Below are 23,730 nucleotides of genomic sequence, written 5' to 3'. Positions count from 1 at the left end.
TGTCGCTGCAATAGCTACAAAATACTATTTATCAATGCAATTTCCATGTCAGGAAAGTTGAAACAATAGTAAATACCAAGAAAAAAAAGAATAGTCCTTTCTTTCAAGAACATTTTATTAAATACTATTTTTCATCGTTAAAATATTGACTTCTATTGACCCTTCCCATCTAACCCCCTTTTCCTCTCACACAAAGTACTTTGAGATCAAGCACTGTCGCTATTAAGTCCAGTCCATCATACACATTATATTTTACTTTGACTTATATCTTGTGCCATCTCTTTCACTTCAGTGAATCTACAAAGGTGCCAATCAGACCAAGATTTGGCCCCAATGCATGATGGTGTTAATTAGATGAGACTAGGAAAATGTATACGCGTGTGATGGAAACTAACATTCTCTGAGTTGTCAACTAAGTAATTATTTAAGGCAGCCCAGTTTCCCTTGTTTATTTTTTAAATGTTTGTTTTACCATTGAATCAGATATACAGCTGGCCAAATAGGAAAAAAAAAGTTAGTAGATGATGGAAATTCCTCCTCCGTGGGGAAAACTGGTTATTATTATCGTCTTGCTTCGCATTGATGACGGTAGGTGATCTCCCTATTCAGTAACTGCAGCAGGGGAATAGTAACTTTCCGAGGCAGAGATTCCCCAGTAAGCGCTTCGGGAGCTGCAGGGTTATTCTCTCTCTCTCTCTTTCTCTCTGGCATGTACACAGACCAACTAGAGCTCTGGGTTCTCCCCCCTCACTCCCCTGTGATGCACCCTGCTTGACGTGCGTTGGATCCAATGGGCTGCCGCCCCTGTGGGTGTTGCTACACGCTCATTGGTTGGCAGGAGCAGGGCGCTGCGCAAAAACAGAAAAGCAGAGCGCTCGGAGCTCAGAATCTGCCAGTAGAGATCACAGGAGCTGGAGCCGGGACAGGAGAAGAACTGCAGCGAGAGAGACACAGAGAGAATGAGGGTGAGAGAGAGTGAGAAGAAAAAACAGCAAGAGAAAAAAGACTGATCAGCACGTCAATAAAGAGCAACATGATAATCAACATCATAACAATGGCAATAAAAGAAGAAACTACAAATAAAAGAAAGAAAATATGAAATCATTATTATTAAAATAAAGGAGAAATCCCAGAGAAATTCAGGAAATGAAAGTTTTGGGCGGCAAACCTGCTCTCAGCCTTTTTGATATCAGATCATTTTGCTGGTTATAATTTTTTTTCCATTTTTTTTGCCTTTTTGCATCTAAAGGGGGCATGTCCAGCGGTTCATCCAGCAGCATCTATCCTTCCTGTTCCCATCAGGAAGGCAAACCGAGGACAATCTTGAAATATAAAAATTTCCTCCTTGGGATTTGCTGCTGTTGCCTTCACTGCCGCTGCAGCGGTGCAGTGCCAAGACTCCCGGAATAAATAAGAGCGGGCTACTGTGTATACAGTGTGTATCTCTATCTCCATTCAGCTCTAGGCATTATTAGTTGGTCATTTATTCCGAAGACCACAGATGAGGAGGGGACGCCTGTCTTTTTCGTTTGCTCAGCATATGACATAATCATAAAGAGAGGGAAATGGGGAAGAAAAAAAATCTCACTATGAAGCAGAAGGAATAATAATAATAAAAAAAGCCCTAGCTCTAAATCCGACTCCCCCCTCCCTCCACACACGCACGCTGCCCTCAGTATTTCGAGAGGAGGAGGTGGTGGTTTCTGAAGGAGGAAGTGGTGTTGGGGGGGGATCGCTTTCCCCTTTTGGAGATGATTGTGCTATTCCTCCTTGCCTTGCTCTGGATGGTGGAGGGAGCCCTTTCCCAGCTTCACTACACGGTGCAAGAGGAGCAGGAGCATGGCACGTTCGTGGGGAATATCGCCGAGGACCTGGGCTTGGACATTACAAAACTTTCGGCTCGCCGTTTCCAGACGGTGCCCAACTCCCGGAGTCCTTACCTGGAGCTCAACCTGGAGACCGGGGTGCTGTACGTGAACGAGAAGATCGACCGGGAGCAGATCTGCAAGCAGAGTCCCTCCTGCCAGCTGCACCTGGAGGTCTTCTTAGAGAACCCCTTGGAGCTGTTCCGGGTGGAGATCGAGGTGCTGGACATCAACGACAATCCTCCCTCCTTCCCTGAGCCGGACCTGACCGTGGAGATCTCCGAGAGCGCCACGCCGGGCACCCGCTTCCCACTGGAGAGCGCCTTCGACCCGGACGTGGGCACCAACTCGCTGCGCACCTACGAGATCACCCCCAACAGCTACTTCTCGCTGGACGTGCAGACCCAGGGCGACGGCAACCGCTTCGCCGAGCTGGTGCTGGACAAGCCCCTGGACCGCGAGCAGCAGGCGGTGCATCGCTACGTGCTGACCGCGGTGGACGGGGGGCAGCCCCAGCAGCGCACCGGCACCGCCCTGCTCACCATCAGGGTGCTGGACTCCAATGACAACGTGCCCGCCTTCGAGCAGCCCGTCTACACCGTGTCCCTGCCGGAGAACTCGCCGCCGGGCACCCTGGTGCTGCAGCTCAACGCCAGCGACCCGGACGAGGGCCAGAACGGCGAGGTGATCTACTCCTTCAGCAGCCACATCTCGGCCCGGGCGCGGGAGCTCTTCGGCCTCTCGCCGCGCACGGGCCGGCTGGAGGTGAGCGGCGAGCTGGACTACGAGGAGAGCAGCGTGTACCAGGTGTACGTGCAAGCCAAGGACCTGGGGCCCAACGCCGTGCCCGCCCACTGCAAGGTGCTGGTGCGGGTGCTGGACGCCAACGACAACCCGCCCGAGATCAGCTTCTCCACCGTGAAGGAGGCGGTGAGCGAGGCGGCCGCGCCGGGCACGGTGGTGGCCCTGTTCAGCGTCTCGGACCGGGACTCGGAGGAGAACGGGCAGGTGCAGTGCGAGCTGCTGCAGGGCGACGCGCCTTTCCGCCTCAAGAGCTCCTTCAAGAACTACTACACCATCGTGACCGAGGGGCCGCTGGACCGCGAGCAGCCGGGCGGCGACGCCTACACCCTCACGGTGGTGGCCCGCGACCTGGGCGAGCCGGCTCTGAGCACCAGCAAGTCCATCCAGGTGCGGGTGAGCGACGTGAACGACAACGCGCCGCGCTTCAGCCAGCCCCTCTACCAGGTGTATGTGAGCGAGAACAACGTGCCGGGCGCCTACATCTACGCCGTCAGCGCCACCGACCGGGACCAGGGCGCCAACGCCCAGCTCGCCTACTCCATCCTGGAGAGCCAGATCCAGGGCATGTCGGTCTTCACCTACGTCTCCATCAACGCCGAGAACGGCTTCCTCTACGCCCTGCGCTCCTTCGACTACGAGCAGCTCAAGGAGTTCAGCTTCCAGGTGGAGGCCCGCGACGCCGGCGAGGAGCCGCAGCCGCTGGCCGGCAACGCCACCGTCAGCATCCTGGTGGTGGACCAGAACGACAACGCGCCCGCCATCGTCAGCCCCCTGCCGGGCCGCAACGGCACCCCGGCGCGGGAGGTGCTGCCCCGCGGCGCCGAGCCCGGCTACCTGGTGAGCCGCGTGGCGGCGGTGGACGCGGACGACGGGGAGAACGCGCGCCTGACCTACAGCATCGCGCGGGGCAACGAGGCCAGCCTCTTCCGCATGGACTGGCGCACCGGCGAGCTGCGCACCGCGCGCAAGGTGCCGGCCAAGCGCGACCCCCAGCGGCCCTTCGAGCTGGTGATCGAGGTGCGGGACCACGGGCAGCCGCCGCTCTCCTCCACCGCCGCCATCCAGGTGGTGCTGGTGGACGGCGCGGTGGAGCGCCAGGGAGGCGGGGGAGGCGGCGGCGGCGGCGGCCTGGGCGCGGGGGGAGGCGGCGGGGGAGGGGCGGGAGGGGAGCATCGCCCCAGCCGCTCCGGGGGCGAGACCTCGCTGGACTTGACCCTCATCCTCATCATCGCCCTGGGCTCGGTGTCTTTCATTTTCCTGCTGGCCATGATCGTGCTGGCCGTGCGCTGCCAGAAGGAGAAGAAGCTCAACATCTACACCTGCCTGGCCAGCGACTGCTGCCTGGGCTGCTGCTGCTGCTGCCCCTGCTGCAGCCGCCAAGCCCGGGCCCGCAAGAAGAAGCTCAGCAAGTCGGATATCATGCTGGTGCAGAGCTCCAACGTCCCCAGTAACCCGGCCCAGGTCCCGGTGGAGGAATCGGGCAGCTTCGGATCCCACCATCACAACCAGAACTACTGCTACCAGGTCTGCCTCACTCCGGAGTCAGCCAAGACCGACCTGATGTTCCTCAAGCCCTGCAGCCCCTCCCGGAGCACTGACACGGAGCACAACCCCTGTGGGGCCATAGTGACGGGTTACACGGACCAGCAGCCTGACATCATCTCCAATGGCAGCATATTGTCTAACGAGGTAAGGGTCAAAGGGAATTGTAACACTCTCCAACCCCTACATATTTGGCAAGCTTCCCTCTGCTGTGCACAGTTCATTGCAGGAGCATGCTTCCCTGGGCTGCTTTGCGTGTTTGTTATTATTTTACTGTGTTGACAGTGAAAAATGAGTTTGCTTTGATTTTCTTATGTACTCTGATGCTCCCGAGTCTCACTCTCCCCAGGGCTTGCAGGTCTCAACCACTTTTGATTCTCTCTCCTCTTGTCAGTGTCACTGTCAAACTGCACTGCAGTCTTTCCCCAACCTCATCTTTGCTTTCAATTAGTCTCTCGAAGCCTTTCCTCTCCCTGTCCTTTTCTGTGCCCCTTGCTTGTAAATAGCTTCTTATCCTCTTGCTTCTTTGGTCACAAATATATATGCATGTTTTTAATCACCTGTCAACAAGAAAGCCTGCCACTGAATAATAGTTTCAGCTGTGAAGTGCCTTAGAGTAAATGAGTGGCTTCTTTTTCATTTGAAGCATCAGTAGTGCACTGGTCAGCATTTCAGAAACTGTTGCATAGAGTCGCCCACACCATGTGAATATGAATGAAACGTGCAATCTTTTCTGTATTCAAATGACATGATCATATAGTAGTTTCTAATCTTATTTGGATTGTGTGCTTTAAGTGACTCTATATTCCATTTTCTGGGCACTGCTTCTAGCAAAAATGCAATTGGCATTTTAATGAAATGAAATTACATTCAATTTTTGTAATGCAAAAAAAAAAAACCAAACAATAAAAGCATATATGTTAGTTTGTAGAAATTTTGCATGTACAATACTTCAAGGAAAACCCTCTGGAGTTTGTCAACATCTCTCTACTTGGCATACGCTGTACTTAATTAATATGAAAATTAGTGTTTTAATTGACTTTTTATGACTCTGTTTTAAAGGTTCTTTTGTATACTGAATCAGAATTTAAAAATAAGGCATCATGAAAAAGAATTTCCATGAAAACATATATCAAGGCTTAACATATCATCTATTAACCGTTTTGTCTGTAGTGTTTTAAGTAATGTGGGCACCAGTATATCTATGATGATGTACCACTGAAAGAAACAGCCATGTTCCTCAAATACTGATTTGCTGAGTACTTCAGGGCCAGTTAAGGTATTTTTTGAGTTATATATTGTTTAAAATTGTTTTTAATTATTTCATCAAGAATTTAAATGTTAGCTTTTAGTAGAGCTTTTACACCAAGGGGTATGCCAATTGACTTCAGTATAGTTATCTTACACTTGGTGTAAGATGCTATTCAGTATGTTTAAGGGGGGCTAGAAATTGTCCTTAAATGACTGAGAAAAATCTCTGTTTATTGATCTGTAGTCCCACTTGCCTGAGTAAGACCATGGCCTACCTATAGCTGTACCTCTGTGAGGAGAGTTCCTGGCTGTTCCTTCAGATTTTTTTGGTGGTAAATATATTGAGTTCAACTAAGTTCCAATTAATTTTTTCTAGACAAAACATCAGCGTGGAGAGCTCAGTTATCTAGTTGATAGACCTCGACGGGTAAACAGGTATGAACTCCTTATTCCTGTTTTCCTAATGTAGGAAAATATCTAAGATATATTTTGGCACGTATGAGTGGGGATATAGAAATGTGTTTGCTTGTCTATTATTTTTCATCTGAAGAAATCAAAATATATTTGACATTATGCATTTATTTAGGTATACAATTAAGTAAAATAAGCAGTGACAAGTGAACATCTCTGATTTATGGCTTTTGTGAATCTTTTTAAGCTGTCTGAGAGCAAATTCTAATTCTGTACTCAACTAAAATGTGCTTTAAATACTTACGAGTCGGCCTGTAGGTTCTGACAAATAATATTGATTCATCTGAATATAAATTTAGCCTTCCAGTGTAAGCAAATGCTACCAGATTATTTATGACAACTGCATATAACACAGATAGTGTAATGATGGCTAATGTCTATTTCATTTGGATTAATAATGTCTGAAAATACAGGTTTTGTGTATGATGGACAGAGTGGTTCTGTAGAAACAGGGTTGCAAAGAGGAAGCCTGGATGCATGCAGCACCATGTGTGGCCATGTGATGGCAGAAGAATGTTTTATTAGTCCCTTTTCATGTTTATTCTAATAAGATTTTTGATGTTTCTAGTTCTGCATTCCAGGAAGCAGACATAGTAAGCTCTAAGGACAGTGGTCATGGAGACAGCGAACAAGGAGACAGTGATCATGATGCCACTAATCGAGGTCAATCCTCTGGTAAGTCTGATAAGGGAATCTAAATATTTGATCTTTTACTAAGGGAGCCAGATAGGGCAATTATGTGGTTATAAATAATATAACATAAGTGTTTATAGTTATAGCATATGTATATAATGCATGGATGAATGAATTTACGGTCAACTTGATGGTATACTGAGACAGCAAAGAGATTATTTCCCAAACCTGACTGGCTTTTGAGAAGTATAGCTGTTTTCTGTATGTTGGTCTGTATCCTTGGCTCTTCTGGCACATTAAAGCAAAGTTGTTGGTATATTTTTGTAGCAGACCTCAAATTTTTTCAACAGTCAATTTGAGGAATTTCAGAGCATTAGGCGACTTTGTTTAGCTGTGACTTTAGCAGGCATGGTAGTGTGAAGCATACTGGGAGTTCCCTAGGGAAAGACTGTACTCTGAATGATAGACAGATTGAGAGGATTTTTGCTGGAGACTAGTGGAGACACACAGAGTGCTTTGAATATGTAATGTCTTACACTTCCACACTTTCTGGAGCTTGTTTTGAAATTCAAGTAAAGGGACTATACAATAGAGTGATGTCCTTGTTAATGAGTATAAATTATACAGTGGCCATCCCTTCAGTCCTAATGAAAAAGAACATGGATACAAATACTATGATTTAAAACAGATGGATGTGTTTAAACAGTGGAATTATTTCTGCCTGTATCTTTTTCTCTCTGCTTCCATATTAGTGTAAATTATTTTTGAAAGATTCAATGTGTATTTGGCTGTAACGCACGTGCATGCATATGTGCGCAGGGCTGGCCCTACCATGAGGCGAACTGAGGGGGCTGCCTCAGGTGCCAGGCTGCAGGGGGCACCACTAGGATCCAGAGTGTAGAAAATTGTGTCTGCTGCTGGTGCATATGTGGGTAGCAGAGCAGTACCATGAGAGGAGTAGAACAGGCAGAAGGCAGAATTGAGACCTTTCAAAGTTTTGGCCCACGCGAGGGGCCATGGGGGCATCGAGCTCCCCGCCTCAGGTGCCAAAATGTTGTGGGCTGGCCCTGCATGCGCGTGCACACACCTCTACAGAGCACACTTCAGCTAATAATTCTGGTGAATACAAAAACTAGTGGGGTGGGAACCTTTGATTAGTGGTAACTTTTTTTTTCCTTCTGCAGCCCATAAAAGGCCCAGGCATTTGCTGCAAGTGTTTTATGGAAGGTGATGCCCCATTCCCTTACTTGCCTAATCTTATTCCCTTCTCACTGGCATCAGACTAGCATTCCTTGAAGCATCAGAGGGAAAGGCGGGTCATTTCCCCATCTTGCCCAGGAGTTGGTGCTGCTACAGTCTCTTGCTCTGCTAACATGCTGTGTCTTCTCATGCTCCTGCCACTGTCTCCTTTGCCATGGGAAACCCAGGCACCAGGGGAAAAAAGGCCACTCAAGGGCCTCTTTATATTGCTGCAAGTCATTAATATGCAGACCTAATGAGACTTGAGAAGAGCCAAGAGTCTCCGGAGCTCCCTGCTCCTTGCTGGGCTTCCCGCTAGTTGAACAGAGTGTCTATTTTGTGTCTGGGAACCTGACAACAAACCAGTTCTTGCCAGAAGTTTACATCTGAACACAGAGCCCCCTTTCATTTTTGGCCTACATATGGCGTATGATTTATTGTTGTCTTAAAAAGCAGTTCACCCCCACCCGTTCTTTCACACAGTTTCTGATGCAGCAGCAGTCAGTGCTAGATTTATAAAAAGCTCTCATTCCTCCCTCTGTGGTTTTTTTTTTTAAAATTTAGCTGTGTTTCAGGGTTTTTTTAAAACATGTTTTACTGCAGCACTCATCTCAATGAACATTTCAATCAGTTTAGTCCCTCAACATAATGAACCATAATAACTAAACAGGAGAGAAAAGAATAATCAGCTGCATAAGGAGCTGTATTTGAAAGACTGATGGTGGGAATATAATCATATAGTTGCACATCAGTCTAAAACCTATTTTATTTTAGAAGCATCCAGTGCTGTTCCTGTAGTTATGTTTTTACTTTCCCCATCCCCTCCTCTTTTTAGAAGTAATATAATTCAGACATGAACATTGGAACCCTTCTCAAACTTGGCACCAGTTTTCAGATTCAGCCAATTCTTTTTGTTGTTTTTGTTTTGCAAGTGAAGAAATACATCTATTTTGCTCTTTTAAAGACATTTAATTTATTTAAAATAATGATTTATGATCTCATGTAATTAAAATAGGGATTTGCTATGAACAAATGAAATTAGAAAATAAGCTTTCTGTCTAATCAGAGTTTGTAATACTAACTGAAAAGACAAAAATTAAATATCCAATTTTAATAAACTGCTATAGTGCAATTAAGGTAATTATTTTATATAAGGATTTTTACAAAGCACAATGTAAATATGTATTTACAAGATATACTGGAAACATCTACAGGGTATTTTGGGTCTATGGGATGCTTGTAGTAACATGTTATATAAACCGTGGGATGAATCTTGTCATTACACAGACATCCGCACCAGCGATGATACAGAGAAGAAGTTCAGAATTAAACTTTTATTCATACACTTTCGGTATTTCTTAATTAATTATATGAAAGGATAGGAAGTACATCTTGTTTGAATTTCAATGACTTGAGGGACTATGATGTCTGAGGGCATTGCTTCTCAATTAATTTTAAATGCAGTTCTTCGATATTCAATTCCTTTCAGATTAGCAGAGAAAAATACATTGGTCCATAGTAAGAGTAGCAAAAACAAAAACATAATGATAAGCAGTGAAAAATTATATGGGTATTAAAGTGAAGCCCAACTCTTACGCTTTTTCTTTCCTGTCTTTCTGCTTCTGAGCTATTACCTACTATACTTCCTCTTCATTTGTCCTTTTTTCTCCTCTAGTTATATATTTGGTTCTTTTTTCTTTCTTCTTTTTCTCCTTTCTTTATATATATTTTTTCTTTCTCATCATCTTTTAGGATAGTCTTTCTCTCTTAGAACCTGTCACAAAATAGCATCATATTCATGACCAGAAATACTTGATAAATGGTTTTTACGGCAAAATGTGATACACTCCTAGTCATATTCACACTGCAGATGGCTTTGCCTGGAAAGGCATTTTGCACTTCATTTTACACACTGTGTAACTGCTCCTTTTGTCATCAGTTTATCCTGTAGTAGTCCAGTGCCTGGTCAAAATGACTGTGGTTATGCAGAATGTGAGTCTTTCACTGTATGATTCATCCATTGTGCACATTTGCTTGGAGAATATTTGCTGAAATATTATGGGCCACTGTTAGTGTAAACTGCAGCTCCAGTGACTGAAACAATCTTTTATAAATCATGATTTCTTACTATTGATTAAATTGGGTGCATGTGAAAGGTACTTGATTCTGTCTTATATATGCCCCCCCACTCCAAGTACTATAGCATCTTGGATACATTTATCTTCTCAAGACCCCTGTGAGGTACAGAAATACTGTTAGTCGTACTTCACAGATAGGGAATTGAGGCACAGGATGACCAGTAGAGGAGTTTTCAAGAGCACTTAGGCATCTGACTCCCATTGAAATCACTGGGGGTACATCTACATAGCAGTATTGGTACATCCACACTGCATGGCTATTTTGAAATAAGCTGTTCTGGAACAGTTATTACAAAATAGCTTATTTTGAAATAGCACATCTATACTGCAGAGATGCCTCAAAATTAGTCTGAGGCAGGCTTTCCTAATGTAGATATGCTATCTCGATTTAAAGCCCCAGGAGGCCCTGGGGAGGAATAACTTAGAATAGCCCTGGTGAGAGGCTATTTTGAAATAGCAGCAGTGGAGCAACTACACACATCTTATTTCAAAGCAGCTATTTCAGAATAGGAATTATTCCTCGTAGAATGAGGTTTACAGATTTCGAACTAAGCCGTCGGTTAATTTGCAATTATTCTGAAGTAACAAAATGGCTGTGTAGACGCTCACATTGTTATTTTGAAATAATTCTAGTTATCTAGAAATAACAGGGCAGTGTAGCCGCATCTTTAATTTTGAAATAACAAGTGTTATTTTGAAATAACTTAGTCCATATCTACATATCAAGTAGTTATTTCAAAATATAGTAGTGTCAAAATACTGTCAACCCAGAGGACTTCTTCCTCTGACTCCTGTAACCCTCATTGTATGAGGAGTAAGGGAAGTCAGAGGAAGAGTGCTCTATTTTGAAATACGTGCTGTGTAGACGCTTTCAATTTCGAAATAAGCTATTTTGAAATAAGCTATGCGATTGACGTACCTCAATTTGTGTAGCTTATTTCGAGCTAAGCCCTGCTATATAGATGCAATCTGGGAGTTAAGTGCCTAGATATTTTAGAAAAATCTTACTAGAAATTACTTTCCCAAGACCTTACAGGTAGTTTGTGGCAAATTAAGGAACAATTTCTCTTGAGACCCAGGCTGTGCCCTACCTATTGGACCATCTTTTCTCTCTGACTGCAAGTCTTGGAGAGAAAAGTTCTTATTTATCTGTAGAACAGATACTGCTAAAGCAGTGACAGTTCTAACTTCTCCATTTCAACCCTTAAATATGCATCAATCATATTCTAGAAAAATCTCTTCTAAGGATGAAATTAATTTATTCTTAACACCTAATTACATTCTTGGCCTCTATTTTAAGATTAACAACATAAATGGCAATTGCTGCTCTTTTATACATATAAAATATATAAAACACATATGTGTGTGTGTGTGTGTGTGTGTTTACATTTTACAAGACACTTGCCCACAAGGACTTGGACTAATGCTGCCAGTTCATTTCATATAGCTGATCACCAACTAAACATCTGACGATAATGACTTTTGAAAACTAGATTTTTGCTCCAAATTCAGTATATTATTATTTTACATCACACATTTTTTGAATTAATTTTGTAATATAATTAGGCAGGTATATTTTCAGGTAGAGATATATAAGAAAATTTAGTAGATATAATAATACTCCCACGTTTTTCCATTAGCAAGTACACTAATACTGTGTTGATCTAACTCTATTGATTTAATAATTCCACCTCCACAAGAGACATCGTGCTTAAGTCAATGTAGTGGGCAAGTTACATTGGAGGAGTTACATTTTAGTATAGATGTTTACAGAGTTAGATCAATGTAAGATGCCTTCCATGGACCTAACTATATCTCAGACCAGGCCTGTATCTGTAGGAATCTGGACATTACAATTACATCTGGTGAGTTTCCAGGGATTTAAGGTGTGTGTTGTGCCATTCCATGCCCTCTTGTCAAATGATTTGTGCACCAGCTTGAACACCAGTTAGCAGAACCAATGTGTTTATTCTGTGGGATGCAGGAAGAGCACAATATTGTAACTGGTATGGGGGAAACAGATTGAGAAACCATGAGAAAAAATTACTGTGGTGAAGGGGTAATATATAATATAGCAATTAAATCCTATTCTGAAGATCATTTGGGAAAAAAACGAGGGTGAACATAAAGTGGTGTAGTAAAGTGCTTTGACTTTAGCTGTGTGGGTTTCTTTTTTCTTTTGGATGATGGGAGAAGGTTGAATCCTTAATGATGTTTGCATCTCAGTCATTCAGATTATGATTAGAAGTTAATATTTAGACGAACTGAATGTTGGGGATGTTTATGTCTTTACTCATGCTGTTGTGAGGAAGGAGACAGTTTTATGCAGGGCAATACATCAACTGGCTTGTGAAGGCAATATACATAACAGAAGAAATTGCTAACATGCTTGCATTAATAATAAAAATGATGCTATAGAAAATAACACATCTTGAAAAAAGGGAGTTGCTTTGTTAACACTTAATGGTGTAATCAAATAGCAAATACTAATAAACACCAATAACATGTTTGAATATAGCTTGTCATAATTCTGGAGATTTGGCATGTGGATAATTTTTCTTTAATTCCTTTACAATATTTAAAAAATGAATTTCAAAAATTGCCAAAATATCTCTTTGATCTAAAGAGAGCTTTTCATCCCAACTAGTATACATATTCATGGAAACATTTAGTTTTGTCTTTTTCACGTTGAGATAAAAGGAATACTTTAGAGAATCAATTGCATTAAGAATCTGATCCAAACTAACCAAATTCAGGGAGGAGAGTTAGTGTTAAAAAGCTACCCTCCATCCCTATCTCCTTTGGCTATCCTAAATATGTCAGGCTATGTGGCATGTGAAATTGTTCACTGTCCAGTGACCTATCCAATAACTGTATTACAGGGTAAGGAATGATCTCTTGGTCTTTCTTCCTGCATTATATTGCAGTGTTTATCACATAATGTTATTTGAGAACTTTGTGCCAGATATTTATATTCTTTTGATACAGACATTGAATTTATTCTCACCTTTAAAATATCAGTTTATCTGGGATATAAGACTTTATATTTTTCAATTCAATTATAGTATGAAATATTTCTTCACTGTGGTTTTGCAATTATGATGAATAGTTTAGTCCAGGAAGACTGTATATCAGGCAAGATATATGAAGGCGATACAATGGAAGTGTTATATTGCCTGAACATTTATTTTTGTTATAAATCAAACATATTGTCTTTGCTTTATAAAGGAGTCCTATGCCAGATTATATTTATTTTTCTCTCTGTGATACCGCTTTCTTTCTGCAAAACAGAAAAATTGACAATCATTTTCATTTCTCTATTAGTTTGCACATCGAATACTTTCTGTTAGAAACTTTTTTGGAAAATCTTATCCTATTATACCATAATTAAAAAAGGATGAATAGTTTGCTACTATATCATAGTTAATAAAATGGAATGTAGGTACCCAGGAGATATAAAAACTGGAGTGCTAACTTGAATGTATTGTTCTGTAAATATATTGATATCTAAGGGTATGATTCTGTACCCATTAAAATCTGTGGGAATGTAATAAATGAGAAATAGGAGCAGTCCTCCCTGGACACTTCCTCTTCCAGCCATACTCTTATATACACACTTGAATATTGGCTCTCCCTTCCAGTAGTGGACATAAGTAGGTAGATTTTTATTCTTAAATCATCTTTTGGTACTTTGTCTTTTCTTGAAGAAAAACAGACTTGGTGCATACAATATACATTTCAGATTCCCCTGTTTTCATTTCTTAAAATGTTGATTTGTAGGGATATAACATCATTTTCCAGTTCTATAATAAATTGTTACATAAATTTGTTCAATGTTGGCAAGCAAAATCAAAGAAAACTAAACAAGTAATTAGTAGATAGACAGACTTTTCCTGTTTATGAACTGATATAAAACCAAAATGGTAATATAACAGGTAATTTTCCTGGAGAAAAATAAATCCAGGGAGAAGAAAATAAAGATCTGCCCTTGAATAAATATCTAAAGTTGTCTCTTCCCATTGGCAAAACAAATAAACAAACAATAACAGTTCAGTCCAGCTTTTTGTTTCCCTTCCCATCACTGTTCTGTTTCAGGATTAATGAATTGAATGAATTTATTGACTGAGGTAATATTTGTGAACATTTTCTTGCAAAATATATGGATATTAATTACTTTTGACTTATATTAGGAAATCCTGAAAACTGACTATATCAATTTGAATTAATTGTTCCTCTACCTTCTGAGTTGCAAAAGTTCTTAAAATATGAAGTATACCTTACTCTGCATAGAAAAAAAATCTTGGAATTTTTCTAATGCTAGTTTTAGTAGTGATGGTGTATGGCCACCTCTTTGTAGAAAGTACATAGGCAAATCTTTCTTTCTCTGTTTTATTTATCTGTTTTTATAGTAGACGCTACCATTATGATATCAAGAACTAAACTAACCAATTACCTCATGAACAATTTGTATGTCTTGCATGCTTTTCCCTGTCTATTTCCTTAATTCCAACTGCAGTTCACGTTTGCATTCTTCAACAGCTCACTGATCAGTAATTTATTTCCAGACTTCTGCTTACCAATTATCAATGGGAAGTTATAATCGTAGCTGGACTTAGTATCATACATGGCTTAATGTAAAATAAAAAAGTCATTATAAAGAGAAATTAATCTGTAATAAAAACTTGCTTCTTCTGCTGCTGCTCTTTTTTATCATTTATCTAAATGATTGCCCTCCATTCTCAAGCATTTCTTGGTAACTCAAAGGGGATTCTTATTTGCTGAAAAATTGTTTTCCATAGTGAGAGATAATACATAACTATTACTAATATAAATCAAATTGAAATGCAGAACTGTGGCAGAATTTTAAATACTAATCCTTACCCAAAAGATCAAGCTAATCAAGTTCTTTATGGTGTAGACTGTTGAATAAGCTACATTACATGAATCTTATTGTAGGTGTTCAGATTTTTTTCTTAGTTCTTTTTCAGTAAGTTATGACACTTTTTTGTAATTCTAATTCACTTGTTGTAAATGCAATATTTATAACTGATCTTGTTCATTTTTGACACATATATATTTATTCAAAAACATTCAGTGTACTCTACAAATAAAGGATAAATGCCTCGGATTGTGCTCTTTCTATATGCTGTTGATTATCAATCTGAGACAATAATATTTATTCAATTTTACTCGAAAGATTTCAGACACTACTCCTTCCTGAAGAAATTTAAGCCGACAATTTAAGGAATCAGAGACAGGAAATATGCCAGTCAGAAGGTAGTATGGAAGTATTGCTTGTCACTGAAATCTTAATAGCTTTGAAGGATTTGTAAACAGTTTTCAGTTGGTGGAGAAAAGGGTTTGCTGAGATGCTGAGCATTAGCACATTTGTCAATAGTATCTGCAGCCATATCACATCGGACTACAGTTACCTCCATGCCACTAATTACAGTAATTTACTATTGGACTCTTCCCAGTCACTAGAGTGACTTGGTTATGGTAAGGACTACTGTTGTGGCAACGATTACTAACTCTGAAGAATTAATGAAAAGGATGGACTTAGTAAATCATTTTTCTCGCACAAAGGATTGATATGTAACAGTCGCCAATTTTGTCAGAACTGCTTTTAGTAATTTAGTCAGTCTAATCACATTCATACATACGCAAAGAATTGCTTTATAGGAATCAATAGTATTTAGTTTTTAAAAGTGAATTCTGAGATTCCTTATTAATGAAATTCCATTCTTTTTGTAAGATCCATGTTCACCATTTTTTCACATTTGTACCTTACTAAGTATATCACCTGTAATTTGAATTAGTCTTATACCTCTATAGGTTCTAGGCAGTAAGGTCCACAAGAGATTCTGAGAAGTGAATCATCATCACACTTCTTCTCGTGATTGTTTTGCACATGGTGACATTCTGGCACTTCCTCTCTTTGTAACTGGTGGCATTGACTGGTGAAGACCAAAATGATCAGATCTTTTGTTGGTGAAATGAAGGCAGTGGAAAGAGTTCTAGAAAGATTTTCTCCTCCTATCTCTCTTTACCCACCATGTTCTTTCTCATCTGTCAGCAGCTTGTCAGGATGCTGAAGCTTATATCTACAGTTTCTTTCTCTTTCCTGCTTGCAGGCATGGATCTCTTCTCCAATTGCACAGAGGAATGTAAAGCGCTGGGCCACTCGGATCGGTGCTGGATGCCCTCTTTTGTCCCGTCCGATGGACGCCAGGCTGCAGATTATCGCAGCAATCTGCATGTGCCCGGTATGGACTCTGTTCCAGACACTGAAGTGTTTGAAACACCAGAAGCCCAGCCTGGGGCAGAGAGGTCCTTTTCCACCTTCGGCAAGGAGAAGGCCCTCCACAACACTCTGGAGAGGAAGGAGTTGGATGGACTGCTGACTAATACACGAGCGCCTTACAAACCACCATATTTGAGTAAGTACTATTCAGAAAGCTGCGTGAAAATGTTCCCTTTGAGGGAATAAATCTTAGCTCTCTATTATCCTTACTAAGAATAGAACACTCAGAGTATTGGAAGCAATGAGAAAAAATTACTCCTCTTGGATTCAGATACCACTAAAATAGCAATGTTGAATGTACATAAAAAAGGACAAGACTTTGTCCCATGATATTATGTCCCTGTTGCTAGCAGCAAAAACAACTTCTGTTTTTCTGAAGAGAATTTTTTTTCAAAGGTGGCTTGCATCACTTTCTGAAAAACATGCTTTATCACAGTAAACAGTTTTGAAGTACAAGGTGATGGCAAGCTTAGTTTTTCTTTACATTTTAACTGCTCCAGGTGCCTCAATTTCTTACTGAAACTGAGCTTTATCACTTCATTAAGTAGTGCTGGAATAATACCTACATGAGGCAGGATTTGCAGGGCAGCAGAGGAGTCTTCATATTTTTACACATTATTCTGATTATCTTTTACTTTTAGTCATCCTGTAAGATAGAAACGTGTATTCTACTCAATGCTGTCTGACTTATTCTGAATTCTTACCTGAATTCTGTCTTATTCTAAATCCTTACCTCTTTTATAGTCCTCATTGCAGTTGGGCAACAGAGAAGACAGTGTATAGATATAGAAAAGATAATTATGTGTTTTGGATTCTGAGCCAAAGAGTGTACACTAAAACCATACTTTGTTTTAAGATGTTTACTGCTATATTTACTAGCCAATTGTATTTTGTTAAGGCATTACAAGATCTCCCTTGACTTGAAGAGTTTCTCATGCTCATTTAGTCTGCATTATGGGAGCCAAGGAAGGCTGCATTTTATCAATGGCCCTTCTTAGAGCAATAGCAGTCCCTTAGGACAATAGGTGAGCTGAGGAATGTTTCTCTAGAGGTGGCTTTTTATTTTATTTTCAAATTTCAGTTGAATTCAGTGGTTGTGAAAGGTGCTGCACTGAGACCCCTGGAAACTGAAGTCTTTCTCCAGAAAGGTTCAGCATGGACAGCAATCTTCTTTAATCTTCCTCAGCTCTGTCCTATTAGTGTCAGAATACCTTTCAAAGTGTGAGGATTTTTTCAGTCTTCTTTCCCATTCAGTCCTTGGATTTTGTGTTTAAAAAAACTAAGGCAAAGCTTGGGAAATTATTAATTTCATGATGTCCACATTCACTTATAAGGAACTGGCTTGAGGCAAGCAACTGATTTCACATAGGTCAAAAACCTGCCAAGAGCTAGCAATGTCTTCTATATTCCTCTGACAAAGGTCAGATTTGAACTGTTGACCTTGTGCTGAACTCTTATGCTCTTCATAACCATCAAGTCTTCTAAAAGTGTCATTTAGTATTAGGGCACATTCTAGTCATGAATTATTAATTCATCATCATAACTTCAACTAAAATATTTGTATTTTAAGGCACTTTTCAGCCTCATTATGAACATGTTTCTGTTTTTGTTCAGTTTACATAAATTTCTTATAGTGAGCATTATTCATAACAATGCCAAATTGATGCTTCTGTTTAATTGTTCCATAATTTGGAGGTTGATTATAATTAAGTAAATGCCTTTTCTTGTTTAGTTTCTAAACTTGTGTGTAGTTAAATATAAACGATTTATTTTGCCATCCTGAAAGCAAATTGTCACATAGTTTATACTTTATTTTCCTCACAAACTATGACATGAGAATATAAAATAATTGAGGCAACATTGGAAGGAAGCCCAGTAATATTAGTGAGATGTATGTCATAAACTGGATTCAGCAAAATTAAATCTGGACTATGAATTTTACTGAACCTCCAAGAATAAACTTCAAAGAAATCTAAATTAATAATTCTATCTTCTGTTTTCCTATAGCTAATGCCTCTATTAGTACTATTTTAGATTTTAAAATGTATTGCAAATAATAGATCAAAGAAATAAAGTGAACCTAATTCTCTGTATAGCTGAGCAGATAATTCACAGTTAATAATTTATTCATTGAACAAGAAAAGAGAAGAGACTATTTTCAATGTAGTTTTAAGGAATGCACAAGAGATAGTTCCGGAAATAACTATAGTTGAGCCACTAAGTAATAGTGACCAAATATAATTGAGTTTACTATCCTCATGGGAGGAATTTCACCAAAAAGTGGCATGGTGATAATTAATTTTAGATAGGGTGATTTTTTAAAAAGAAGCTAGCTCAAAAGGTCCCTCAAGTTAGGAAAATAAAATCCTCAAGACTCACTGCTGTTGCTATTTAATCCCACCGTGCCAAAATTATAGCATGTATTTAAAATCCTTTAAAAAAGTGACAAGGTAAGAAAAAAGAAAACACATGTTAAATTGCAAGATAGAAGAGAGTTACTTGTGCTAAGTAGGCATCCATTAAAATACTTCAGTAAACCCAGTAGAAACAATGATAAGTTAAAACAGATAAACCATAACATTGAAATCAGGAGAGAAAAGGTCTTTTTTTTTTTTAGCAAATAGCCAAAAACATAAAAACTAATACATTTTTGTTTGTTTCTTTGTTTTTTAGTATGTCAGAGGTAGGAAGCCTGTGAGAGAACAGGTAGGTCTGTTGATCTGTAATTATTGAGGGTACAGAGAAGCTAAACAGTGTATTTTCATTGATCTTGACAAAGAGAGTGTTAAGGAAGCTATCTATCCCAGACCATTTTTTTTTTTCAAATAAACATGAGGAAAATGAGACTGGGGTGGAAAAGATGAGGTGCTGGAAGAAATAGATGCAGTAAAGAGAAACAGGTCATTAGCACCAGACAGTATTTATCAAGAATTTTGAAGAAAGTTTGGAATGTAATGGCAGAATTGATATAAAAAAAAATCAGCTACTATACTGGATTCTCAGCCAGCAAGCCAGAATCTTTAGCCAGGTGCTTTGAATACTAACCTGATCCTGAAGAAGTAATATGTGATGTAGTATGTTAATGTTTTATTTTAAGTCTGTCTTAATAAAAATACATTTTTAAAGACACTAAACATAGTCCTGAAAATTATGGACCAGTACTCCTCATTTTTTCAGGAGTACAGGATCTTTCAAAAAAGGGTTTTATTTTCAATCGATCCCCATCTAAACAGCCATTTTTCCTTGGAAAAGCCCCATTTAAAAAAAACCTGCGGCCGCTATTACACAAATGAAGCATGGGAAATTTAAGTCCCGGCTTCACTGCAGTTTTGAAGTGTCTAATTTACCTCCCTTTTTCGAGAAAAGGGATGTAATTTAAACACAGCCTATATGTGATATATATAGATATAGATATATGATATTATATATACGATATAATTTGTCTGAACTTTCAACAAGCTTTTGGCAAAGTTCCCCATATGAGGCTCTTAAAGGGTACAGCTACACAGCAACATTATTTCAAAATAACTTAATCCATGTCTACATAGCAGTCAGTTATTTCGAAATAATGTCATAATACTGTAAAGCTGGAGGACTTCTTACTCCGACTCCTGTAACCCTCTTTATACAAGGAGTAAGGGAAGTCAAAGGAAGTGTGCTCTGTTTTGAAATAAATTCTGTGTAGAAGCTCCCAATTTCAAAATAAGCTATTTCGAAATAAGCTATGCAATTGACGCAACTCAATGTATGTAACTTAGGGTATGTCTACACTACCCCCCTAGTTCGAACTAGGGGGGTAATGTATGCATACCGAACTTGCTAATGAAGCCCGGGATTTGAATTTTCCAGGCTTCATTAGCATAAAGCCGGCGCCACCATTTTTAAAAGCCGGCTAGTGCGAACCCCGTGCCACGCGGCTACACGCGGCACAGACTAGATAGTTCAGATTAGGCTTCCTAATCCGAACTAAATGTACACCTCGTTCAATGAATGAATTTTGTGCTAAGGCCTGCTGAGTAGATGCACCCAAAGTGTCTAAGCATAGTTACAGGGTGAGTGGTAAAATATTATCACACATATGAAACTATCTAAGGGCACATCTACACAGCAGGGCAAAAGTCGAATTAAGCTATGCAACTTGAGCTACGTCAATTGCGTAGCTTAACTTGAAATAGCTTAGTTTGGCTTTTGGCTCTGTCTACACACTCTTCCTTTGATTTCTCTTACTCCTCGTATAATGAGGGTTACAGGAATAAGAAGTCCTTCAGCTCACCATTGTTTCGAAATTATGCCTTGCACTGTAGACATGCTCTTTTTTATTTTGAAATAATGTCAGTTATTCTGAAATAACACTGCTGCCTAGACATAGCCTGAGTCAGAAAAATAGCAGGAATAATTGGATTGTTTTCAGCATCAGCAGAAGATTAACAATGGAGTTCCACAAAGGTCTGGACAGGGGCCCATATTGCTTGGTATTTTTAATAATTAGGAGGGAGGGAGGAAGGGAGCGAAATTTACAGATGACAGTATATTATTTTGGTAAATCCATGCTACAGTTCAGTGGTTCTGTGGTAAATGTAATCATGAGGGTATGCAAAGATCTCCCACTGGGTACATCAACTCATCCAAATATTTGCCTAGTTTTACAATAGGCTACATCAAATGCACTATCAAAGTTAGTTAGAAGTTAGGAACTAAAATTTCATACAGATAATGACTTGTTTATACTGATCTACATATTATACACTGAAATGTAAATACAGTATTTGTATTCCACGTGCTTTATTTTATAATTTTATGGTAAAAACGAGAAAGTAACAGTGTGCCTTTTTTGTATTTTTATCTCTGATTTTGTAAGCAAATAGTTTTTAAGTGAGATGAAACATGGAGTGTATAAGAAAATAGACTCCTGAAAGGGGTATGGTAGTCTGGAAAGGTTGAAAACGATGGTCCTACTGGATTATGAGGAACTTCAGAGGGATTTAGCAAAGCTAGGAGAATGTGAACATAATGCAGCTGGTCCCTGAGTTGTGAACAGTTGACTTACAACCATTCACAGTTACGACCGAAGCTGTTGTAAATGGCGGACCCCGAGTTACGAATGCGGTCCGCGCTTATGAACAGCGCGGTCACGTGTAACACTATGGGGTCTGACTTACAAATAAACTGAGTTACGACCAATTGCTTGGTCCATAACCAGTTCGTAAGTAGAGAAGAGGCTTTACATACTGGAAGGAGTAATTTGAAGTATTCTTTTACCTTTAGAAATTATTAATTGACTGTGACCACCGAGAAAAAAAAACTAATACAAATGAATATAATTTAATGAAAAGCCTCTGGTCCATGTGCAGTGGTATTTAAAACAGTAAACAAAATGCTAAATTGTACAATAATGGAGTAGAAAATTTAAAAAAATAGAATTCCATTATACAGTAAACTTCCGATAATCTGGCACCTTTAGGACTCAGAGGGTGCCGGATTATCAGATATGCCGGACTATCAGAAGGGGGGGCTATGAGGGGTCTGGGGTGGGGTGGGGAGATGCTACCCCAGTTCCCCTCATAGCCCTCCCTTCTGATAGTCCGGCTCTGCCCCAGGAGTCCCCGATTCAGCCGCTGCTGGTCAGTTTCAGCAGCGGCTGAATAGGGGAAGCCTGCAGCAGAGCAGCTGGAGTGCTGCCGGGTTGGTCCGGTAGCGCCGACCCTTGGCGCTATGGGACCAACCCAGCAGCCTTCCAGCTGCTCTGCCCCAGGTGTCCCCAAGTCAGCCGCTACAGAAACTGATCAGCGACTGACTCCAGAAAGCCAGAGTCAGAGCTGCTCTGCCCCGGGCTTCCTGGAGTCAGCCCTGCTCAGTTTCAGCAGTGGCTGAATCGGAACGCCTGGGACAGAGCAGCTGGGGCACTGCTGGGTTGGTCTGTTAGTGCCAAAGCTTGGCGCTGTGGGGACCAACCCAGCAGCACCCCAGCTGCTCTGTCCCAGGTGTACCCAAGTCAGCTGCTGCTGAAACTGACCAGTGGCTGATTCCAAGAAGCTGGGGCAGAGCAGCGGCTGAATCCGGGACAGCTGGGGTGCTGCTGGGTTGGTCAGTTTGTCAGCTGCAGCGCTGGTCAGTTTTAGCAGCGGCTGAATCGGGGAAGCTGGGGGCAGAGCAGCTCCAATGGTCTGGCTGCCCGGAGCACTTCCGGGTTCCTGATGGTGCCGGACCATCAGGAGTGCCGGACTGTCAGATGCCGGACCATCGGAGTTTTACTGTATATATTTATCATACCTTCTCATCTTATTGCTGTGATCAGTTCTGTTCACTCAAACATAATAAAATCCCCAAACACACAAAAACTCATTGCATAATGGTTAGAGTCACAAAATACTTTTGTGTGAAAAATTACTGGAGAGATTATTACCGATTGGGGAAGATGCAAAAGGGAACATTAGGAATACAAGATATTAAATGATACAAGGAAAGTAAAGTAAGAATTCTCATTTGTCCTCTCTCCTAACAAAAGAATGAGGGGCAACAAAGCAACTGCAAAACAATCAATTTACATCTATCGGAGGTGGTTTAGATGATAATGGGTCCTGCTTTGAGGGCAGGGGAATGGACTCAATGACCTCTTGAGGATAGAATCCAGATTTTTATGGATAAATAGACATAAATCAGGTGTATAGATAACTGAATATAAATCAGCAGTAAGTTTAGACAGTATGGTGGCATACAAAGAAATATAAATGCTTGTGTTTCAAGGGGGTTCCAAAGAAACATCTCCGATATGCAGGTTATTTCATTATAAGTTTCATTCATGTTTCTCAAAGGCATCTGGTACAGGTCTGTGTCAGAGGCAGAATATCAGACTATCTGAATCACTGAATTTATTCTAAATAGCAGACCCTACGTTCCTGTGAATTTAGCTTATTTTTATGGTAATGGAATATTCACAAGCAGATAATGATATCCTTAAATTCCTTTGTTATACTAGGCCATTTGATTAATATCTTTTCACAATTTTGATTCTGTGGATTTATCATAAATATTTGAAATTCACGCTGTGTTGCTTGGTTGTGACGCAGGCAATAAATCACAGGACCCTTTACACATTTCTGATTGGATGAATGCACAAGCTCTGCTAAATTGAATACTTGTGCATGCAAATTTAAAAATTCATTTTCCTCAAGTAGCCAGGCATGCGTCTAGGAAACTGACTTTCTGCAAACATCTTTCCTATTAAAAACTGGTCATCTGAACAGTTAGAGGAATCAAATCCTGAACATGGGCCAAAGGATATTTATTTAAAAATGTGAATTAATATTTGGGGATAGAGGTTACATTTTTCCACAGCTCTAATTTTAAACCTGTTCTTCTGCTAATGGATGATAGTCGATTTTGTGGTCTTATCTCTTTGGGCCAGGACAGTGTCTCACTACATATCTGTACAACATCCAGCACAATGGGATCCCAATCCTCATTTAGGCTTTTGGCCCACAGG

At 40.6% G+C, this 23,730-nt stretch overlaps 1 protein-coding gene across 3 annotated transcripts in view; it reads left to right on the top strand.

Moving 5' to 3' along the window:
* Positions 1-898: 898 nt before the first annotated feature.
* Positions 899-23,730, top strand: part of PCDH10 (protocadherin 10) — a 48,428-nt gene continuing 25,596 nt past the window's right edge. The window contains exons 1-5 of one of the 3 annotated variants that reach the window (XM_075929949.1): positions 899-4,358; positions 5,839-5,897; positions 6,502-6,608; positions 16,078-16,383; positions 18,921-18,953. In XM_075929949.1, coding sequence (XP_075786064.1) covers positions 1,752-4,358; positions 5,839-5,897; positions 6,502-6,608; positions 16,078-16,383; positions 18,921-18,934 — 3,093 coding nt within the window. In that variant the 5' untranslated portion in view covers positions 899-1,751 and the 3' untranslated portion in view covers positions 18,935-18,953. The remainder of the gene's footprint in view (positions 4,359-5,838; positions 5,898-6,501; positions 6,609-16,077; positions 16,384-18,920; positions 18,954-23,730) is intronic. The other 2 variants (XM_075929948.1, XM_075929950.1) reach the window with 2 other exon arrangements.

This window comes from Pelodiscus sinensis, chromosome 5 (assembly GCF_049634645.1).
Source record: "Pelodiscus sinensis isolate JC-2024 chromosome 5, ASM4963464v1, whole genome shotgun sequence".
In the NCBI taxonomy this organism is placed as follows: Eukaryota; Metazoa; Chordata; order Testudines; family Trionychidae; genus Pelodiscus; species Pelodiscus sinensis.
This window is presented reverse-complemented; position numbering and strand designations above follow the sequence as displayed.